This window comes from Mustela erminea, chromosome 14 (assembly GCF_009829155.1).
Source record: "Mustela erminea isolate mMusErm1 chromosome 14, mMusErm1.Pri, whole genome shotgun sequence".
Classification (NCBI taxonomy): domain Eukaryota; kingdom Metazoa; phylum Chordata; class Mammalia; order Carnivora; family Mustelidae; genus Mustela; species Mustela erminea.
Genome location: NC_045627.1, coordinates 25,517,979 through 25,526,775, shown reverse-complemented (window position 1 = coordinate 25,526,775; position 8,797 = coordinate 25,517,979). Strand labels below are relative to the sequence as shown.

General features: G+C 39.5%; 1 protein-coding gene across 2 annotated transcripts in view; it reads left to right on the top strand.

The window, feature by feature from the left end:
- Positions 1 to 411: 411 nt before the first annotated feature.
- Positions 412 to 8,797, top strand: part of IPMK (inositol polyphosphate multikinase) — a 47,735-nt gene continuing 39,349 nt past the window's right edge. Inside the window, exon 1 of one of the 2 annotated variants that reach the window (XM_032312324.1) lies at positions 412 to 1,069. In XM_032312324.1, coding sequence (XP_032168215.1) covers positions 880 to 1,069 — 190 coding nt within the window. In that variant the 5' untranslated portion in view covers positions 412 to 879. The remainder of the gene's footprint in view (positions 1,070 to 8,797) is intronic. The other variant, XM_032312326.1, reaches the window with a different exon arrangement.

Sequence of the window (8,797 nt, the reverse complement as noted above, 5' to 3'; positions counted from 1 at the left end):
ATTAACTCAAAGGATGTTTTGAAGGTGCATTTTCTAAGAAGCTGCTTGTTTTTACTATTCTTGTTTCCATGCGGGATGGGAGCTGGAGGAAGTTGATTGCAGGTAGCCTCCCAAGCCACGGCCCCACGGCCTCCCAATTCTCAACACGTGACTGATTGCTCCTCACACCTGGAAGCCCCTGGAGTCTTTGAGCCGGACCCCAGGAAGCGCTGAAACGCCCACTGAATGAATGAAGCTACAACAGCCCGGCTGGTACTGTAAAGCCAGCTCGGCGGTGGGGGGGGGGTGTGGTGGTGAGAAAGACCGCGAGGGCCCTTGCCCCATCCGGTAGCCTTCGGTTCGCGCTGGCTGCGCCGGGCTCCCGCCCCGCTGCAGGGGGTCCCGTCGGGCAGCTTCTGGGCATGCTCAGTAGCAGCGGCGGCAGCGGGTCGCGCAGTCGGAAGCTCGCGGCTGCGGCGGCGGTGCAGGCGGCGCTGACGCGCTCGGCAGCTGAGGGGACTGGAGGACGGCGGGAGGGGGCGGGGGCGCAGGAGGTGGGGCCGCCCTCGCCGTCAGGGCCCCAGGGAGAGCGGGGCGCCGCCGCGGCCGCCGCTCCTCGGCTCGGTTGGGTTTCCAGGGCTGAGCCGGCAACGGTAGCCGCAGCGGCAGAGCAGCAGGAGTCGGGAGCCGCGCTCCGCTGAGAGTCGGGCAGGGGAGCGCTCGCGCTTCCGCGGCGTCATGGGCCCCCTTCCCGGGCCTCAACGGGCACCAGCCGCGGGAACCCCCGGGCCTCCTCGCGGCCAAGCCTAAGCGACCCTCGGGTTCTCCGGATCCCCCTCCTTCCGCCTTATTTTTTTCCTGCTCTCACTGCGGCTATACCTTCAGCTTCGGCTCTCCGTTATGGCAACGGAGCCGCCTTCCCCCCTCCGACTTGAGGCGCCCGGCCCCCCAGAAATGCGGACCCCACCGGTGAGCGAAGCCCCCCCCGAGGGCACCCCGAAGCCGGCAGGCGGCAGGCTCTGCTTCCTCAACGGATGCGTGCCCCTCTCGCATCAGGTGGCTGGGCACATGTACGGGAAAGACAAAGTGGGTAAGTGGGGGGTGGCGTGGGGCTCGCCGCTCCGCTTTCGCTTGTGTGAGCCCCCGGCCGGCCGAGGCAGCTTGGCGCTCACAGGCTGGGCTAGACTCCCCTCCGGTTTGCGCACAGCACCCCAGGCCTATTCCGCTGTCCCCCGTAGCCTCGAGACCTATGCAGCAGAGGCTCGAAAGGGGGGGGGGGGAGATTTCTAGGGTGGGGGGGCGTCAGGCCAGCATTGGGAGGTGGGGGGGGAGAGGAGTGCCTGGTCTTCCCAAGAGGGCGGTTGTTGATTGGAGACGGGGTTATTTGTGAAAAATAGGAACTCACTGAACGGGGAAGTGAATTCTCCCCTGAGCACAAGGTCTGTTTATTATAGGCGGGGAGCAATTGCACAAGAAAAGGAATGAAATGCAGATGATGCTAATCTAGTGTTTCTCTCCTGTGTGCAGCTGCATAGCTGGAGGGGAAGAAAAAACACAGGGCTTATTTCACTTACTTATTTACTGGGAACGTTTTATTGGCTTACCCAGGATCTTTCTTCCCATTCCTTTGAGAGGTTTTTCTGGTGTCGCCTGGGTTTTTCAGGAGGCGTGGTTCCGGTAATGCAGAAACTCGAATTCGTGGTAGGAAATATACCCTGCTGTTACTAGAAAGGTACACAGTTAAGGCATTCAATTATTCTTGATTATCTTTTTAAGACCGTGTCATGGTCTGTGTAACACATTTTGTGAGCCCACCACGTTTAAAGCACAATGTAGGACCTATCGCAGTTGGTTCTCTTGGTGATGTAAAAGTTGAGTTTAGGAACCGTAATTCACCTAGTTTACTCACACTGCTTCTCCGGGCCATGATTACTTGGGGAATCTGATGTATGAGTATGTGAGTAATGCAGATCTTAGACTTAGAAACCATTAGATACAGTTTGGTTTATGTTAGTAAAATGATTCGGGCTTAGGGTAGTAAGATAATATTGACATTTTTAGAAGAGTAACTGAGGCTGAGCCTGGTTAAGTGGCAAGCCTGAAGTCACGTCACTGCGTGTTAGAATCGGGAAACCAAGCGTCATGCCTCAGAACACTGTACATCGTGTATTGTTCTTGCAGATAACTCATCCAACAGGGATTTGTGAAAGTGGATGAGTATTTGTTTGAATCTTTGTATGTATGTTATTTCTCAAAGAGCGGTATTTCTTCCTGCTTTTATCTTTACCCACCTTTCTTTTTTTTCATGGTCAAAGTTAGGTGTTAATGATGTCATGTAGACTCTGCCTTTGTCCCCACTGAACTGTGAGTTCCTTTAAGTTAGGGACCAAATCTGTTTATCCTCATAGCCTTGTCTTGGGATTGGGGCTTAGTTAAATTGAGAAATGTTGAAAGAGTGAAAAATGACAGTTCTTTTAGTACACAAAGGCAAGGAAACAAATATAGTTCTCAAGGTGCTTAGCCTATATGTAAGGAAACAACTTAAGATGCTTTGCACAGACACATTCTTGTGTGTGTCTCTTCTGGTATTGAAAGTTTGAGAGTAATTATGGAATTATTGTTAGTAAATTTATACTGCATACCTACTGATTTATTTTAATGAATTGTAATGATAATATTCCTAATAGTATTTTAGAAGCCTTAAAAAAAATAATTGTTTTCCTAAGGGTCCCTAGAGATTGACTCATGTACAAAGGAAAATAGATAAAATACCCCAGAATACACACAATTTCAATGGTGATTGTCATTTGAGAGTGTAACCACTGCTTATCAAAGTGTGTAATAGTGAACCTATTCAGCCTATTCACAAATGTACTCTAAATGTGACTTTATACCACATTGCAAACAGTGGCTGAAAGTTGTTTTGGCACCCAAATTACCTAATAGAAGGAGTAGTTGAGATTCTAAAAGTCCTTAATTTTATTTATTATTGCATTCAATTTAAAAAATTTTGTAGGATACTCTTGACTAGGGATTGTCTGTATCACTAGGTCACAATGCCTCGAACATACTGTGCTAGCAACCTAATAAATATTTTATTGAATTTAATTCATAGTTATTTACACAGCCTAGCATATATTATTAATGAAAGGACACCTGAATGATGATAATCTTATGTATTCATAAAATGGATAACAAGATGCTCAGTAATTCAAAGTTCAAGAATTTATTGTGTCTCTCTACTATCATAAATCAATTACAGTTGTAAAGTACTTTGTGTAGATTATACTTTGGCTTGGCTGTCAACTGAAATTTTCAGAGTAAATTTTCTTAAAGACATTGTGTGGATATTTGTTTTGCCTTTTAAAATTTTTCTTACTACCATTAACTAAGGGTTTTTCAGTTTTGGATTGATAATCTATCTTACCTATTTCCAAAAAGAAGTTGTTGGCTTTGTTAAATTAAAAATTAAAAACATGAAACCAATTGCACAAAAGTACTTGAATGTAAAAATAGATCTTGTTACAGTTGAGTAATAAGAACATGTTATAGTTCTGCTATCAGAGTAATATTTTGTGTTCTTCACTGAAGTATGATTTCAGTCTTATATCTAAGAATACAAAGTGTTGGTTTTTTAATTGTAAAAGTAGTACATAATCTTTTAGGAAAAAAATTCAAATGGTATAATAGTACCCTTCTACCTGCTCTTCCCTCTCTTATAGGTAGTCACTGGTAACTATTCCTGGTGCAACTTCTCAGGTTTTTGTTTCTGGGCCCATATGTAAATACACTAACAGAACTCTAATTTTTGTACAAATAGATATATTAGCAACTTTTTTTTTTTAAAGATTTTATTTATTTATTTGATAGAGATCACAAGTAGGCAGAGAGGCAGGCAGAGAGAGAGAGGAGGAAGCAGGCTCCCCGCTGAGCAGAGAGCCCAATGCAGGGGTGGTGGGGAGGGGTCTCCATCCCAGGACCCTGGGAATATGACCTGAGCCAAAGACAGAGGCCTTAGCCCACTGAGCCACTCAGGCGCCACGATATATCAGCAGCTTCTTAAAAATTCTGTATTATGTAGTATATCCATATTTTTGTATTCATAATACACTTTATATTTAAAAAAAAAAACTGGTGTATTCCATAGTGTGACTCTATCACAATTTATTCCAACAATTCCGTAATAGTGTATTAAACATTTTTGTGCAATATAGTATACTTAACACATTGTGCAACATTATAGGGAGGTTTCACATTCTTAATAGGGAGGAATTTGGTTTAAATTCCCAAAGCTCACCAAAGTTAGCATGAAATCCTTTTTTTGTTTTATTATTTAACATGTACCATTAATTTCTTTCAAAATTCCTTAAAGTTTCAAACAAATATTGAAATCCTGTATTTGTTTCCTGATCTAAGGATATAGAAATGAGGTGGTTAGGGTAAAAGAAGTATTTAAACTGGTGTTATCTATTTTGGCTTATGGTCTGTTTTATTAGATATGTTCTAAAACTAATTGACTTAAAATAATTTCAGACTTACAGGAAAGTTGCAAAGACAGTATAGAGAACTTAACATTTTATGGAATTTCTTTCTCTTGCATATTATTTATTGGGGGGAACTATTTGAGGATAGGTTGTATATATCTTGTCCCTTTATACAGTAATATGTCAGTGTGTATTTCTGTAACCATGGCATATTTATCAAATATATGAAATTTAACAGTGATACAGTGCCTTTATCCATAATCCATATTCTAATTTTGTCAGCTGTTCCGGTAATGTCTTTTATCATACTTGTTTTCCTCAGTCCAGGATTTAGTTAAGGATCATTTATTGCATTTAGTTGTCATGTCTCTCAGAATCCTTTAATTTGTAACAACTCCTCAGCCTTTATCTTTTATGACATTGTCATTTTTTAAGAATACCAACTAGTTATTTTATGAAATGTTCTTTAATTTGGATTTCTGATGGGTTATAAGATTCAGGTGATGCGTTTCTGACTGGATTAGTATAGAAGTGTGTTCTCCTCAAGGTATCACATCTGGAGGCCTACAATGTCCATCTCTCCATTATTAGTGATATTTATTTTGATCATCTGGTCCAGTTGTGGTCTGGCTTCTCCAGCATGTAGTTAATATTTTTCACTTTGCAACTAATAAACTGTGGAGAGACACTTCGAGATCATGGACATATCCAGATCCTCCTCAGACTTCATCTTAGATTTGGCATCTATTGGTGATTTTTGCCTGAAGCAGTCTTTACTCTGAAAGTTGAAAAATTGTGATTTTTCTCCCCAGTTCTATCACTACCTCTATTTATTTTCACAGTCAGCATTCTAAAAACAGCCCTCAATTTACTCCTGTATATGTCCTTTATTAATAGTTTGGATCCATAGATTCTTATTTTATAGTGTCATGACCCATTATAGAATGTATTTATTTTGGTGTTCAAATTGTCCCAGATTTGTTGAGTGGGAGTACTTCCTTCCTTTCTGTCACAAGTTATTTTAGACTTATACTTTCCCTTCCCAATTCTAGAGCCAGCAGTTGCTCTCAGGAGTCCTGGTTCATTTTCAGTGGGAAATGGTATTTTGAAACTAAGATCTGGGTGCTAGATGTGCTCATTGCTATTGGAGTATTACTGCTTCTTGGCCCTTCCAAAGAACATAACTGAGAAGAATGTATAAATATTTAGAAATCATAATTTATACTGATATTTCCAATTTCTTTCCAGTACCACAGAGTTCTTTTCTTTCCTAATTCTAAATTTGTATTTCCTATCTACCTCAGTGAGAACCCTGGCTCGCAACACTGTTAATGTTCTTTTGTGTGTGTGTGTTTTTTGGTTTGTATGTTTTGCTTGTTCCTGTGATTTTCAGAATTTCTATACCTCTACTACTACAGAAAACAAACCTAGAATAAAGAATTCAAGATGAGATTCCCTTATACTAAGGGTATGTGGTTGGAAACACTTCAGAAGCTATTGGGTTAGGGGTTTGTGGGGTGAGGGGGGGTTGGTTATTTTCCCCCCTCTTCCCTAAAGTAATATTATTTATTTGAAAAACAGTTGGATTCATTTGTGTTTAAATTCAGTTCCCTCCCTTCATTTTTATTTAATTATGTATTTTTGAATGTTTATAAAATTAATATTCTTCCAAAACTCAAAACTTTACAGAGAGATCTATCAGAAGTATCACTTCATTCTCTCTCACTCCACCCATATCTCAACATCCTTTGTAGGTAACGAGTCTCGTTTTCTGATTTATCCTTACTAAGTTACTTGTTGCAAGAACATGCAGATCTATATAAATTTTTGTATTTTTCTTTCTTTCTGGCACAAAAAGTAGTACACTTCATCTACTGTTTTGCACTTCAATTTTAAACTTAATATATCTTAGAAATCAGTAGTATCAATTCATAGAGTGCTTCCTCATCCTTTTTAACAGTCAGTTGTACTCCATTGTGCATATATACCCCTGGATTTCTTGGATTTGCTTTTAGACTTGTATTTATTTTCATTAATTTGCTTATCATAGAAGTAATATCCCATTGTCTTAATTCAGTGAGGAATTGAGTATTAATGTATGGTGGAATAAGCATCCTGTTTTCTTTTTTGAGATTGTCTTGATGATTTCTGATCCTTTGCATTTCCATATAGATTTTAAATCAACCTGTCATTTTTCCCAAGAAAAGGTAAGATTTTTGTGTTTGCTTTGAGTCTGTAGGGTGCTATGGTGAAAATTGATTTCTTTATCGTACTTGCATCTTCCAATACATGAACATAGCAGATTTCTCCATTTATTTAGGCCTTCTTAAATTTCTCTTAGTCATAGTTTTCATTGTAGAGGTCTAGCATTCGCTAGATTCGCTAGATTTTTCCCTAAGTATTTGATGCTACTATAAATTGTACTGCCTTTTTTAAGGAATTTTTATTTTATTTTGGGAAAACTTCAAACTGAAAAGTTGCAAGAATAGTATAATCAATTAATGTATACCATTCATCTAGGTTTACCTGTTATTAATATTTTGCCACATTAGCTTTATCACTTTCTACTTGATAATGATTTAGCAGAATCATTTAAGATTAAATTGCAGACATTATGACCCCTTTTCCTCTAAATAATTAATTCCTAAAAATGAGAACATTCTCTTACCTAACCATGGTACAGTGATCAAATTGAGAATATTTAATATTAGGCTTTTGTCATTTTTTTCCCCCGTAATATCCATTGTAGCAATTTCCCTCATCCAAGACTGCATGTTGCATTTAGTTGTTAGGACTCTTTAGTTACTTATCATTTGGAGCAGTTTTTCATTTTTTTTCTTTTATTTCATAACTGTGAAATACTTAAAGAGTATAGGCTTCGTCAGAACACTATTTGAGTTACATTGTATTCTTGAAGCATTATAAAGCACAGGAAGTCAGTTGCATTACTGGTGATGTGACTTTGACAGCTTGGTTAGGTGATATGTGCCAAGTTTTCCACTGTAAAGTTTTCATTTTTCCTATTGTAATTAAGTAATTTGAGAGGAATAAAAAAGGACTGATGAAGACTGTTAAAATCCTGTTCCTCAGTTTTCATCCAGCGTTATAAGCATACATTGACGGTATTTGACCAACTTATTACTGTGGTAGTTGCAAAATGGTAATAACTGTCATTCCTGTTAAATTTGTTAGTTGGCATTCTGCTTTAGGGAATTGTAGGTTTCCCTTCTCTCTCTCTCTTGCTTTCTTTCATTATAAGGATTTTTGCAGACTCCAGGCAATGGGTCTTATCCATTATTGTTACTACTTACATTGATGCTCATCTTGTCCCAAATTTGGGCAGTGGGAGCTTCTTCAGGCTGGTTACTTGGTCTTTTCAACATTTCCCATTTTTCCTTTTTTTTTTTTTTTTAAGATTTTTATTTATTTATTTGACAGACAGAAATCACAAGTAGGCAGAGAGGCAGGCAGAGAGGCAGGCAGAGAGAGAGAGGAGAAAGCAGGCTCCCTGCTGAGCAGAAAGCCTGATGGGAGGCTCAGTCCCAGGACGACCTGAGCCAAAGGCAGAGGCTTTAACCCACTGAGCCACCCAGGCACCCCTCCCAATTTTCTTTTGAAGCACTTTCTCACTTTCTAGCATAAAAAAGATGTTCTGTGTTTATCTTGTACTTTTTCTGTTCCAGCCCTGGAGGAAGCTTATTTTTCTTTAAGAACCTGGTTCCTTTAGGGAAGAATGGTATTTAAAAACCAGAGTATGGGCACTAGGTATACTCATTGGTCCTTGGGTATGGTTGCTGGTTTTCCTTAAGCAGGTTGGACTAAGAGATACGTAATTTAATATTTTTAAAATTTGGGTTCATACCTATACCTATAATTTAAACCTAATACCACAGGGTTTTTCTTTACCTTCCCCTGTTTATATATCTCTTCTTTCTCTTTGAGAATTCTGTCTTATCCAAAATATCAGCGTATTTACTCATACTGAAATATTTCAACCAACTTTGCATTCCTGGAATAAGTCCTCATGGTCGTGATAATATATTACTGGATTAAGTTTACTGATGTTTCATTAAATATTTTTATGACTGTGTTCATGAGGTCTATAATATTCTTTTAAGTCTGTTGGGATTTTTAAAAAGAATATGCTGGTTTCATAAAATTAGTGGAGAAATGTTCCCCACTTCCCTGTTTTCTAAAAAAATTTGGGAAGAGTGCTATTATCTTTTTCTGTAAATGTTTGATAGAATTTACTGTTGAAACCATTTTGGCCTACAGTTATCTATAAAGATATTTAAAATTATTAATTCAGTGTTCTTCATAGACCTAGGGCAACT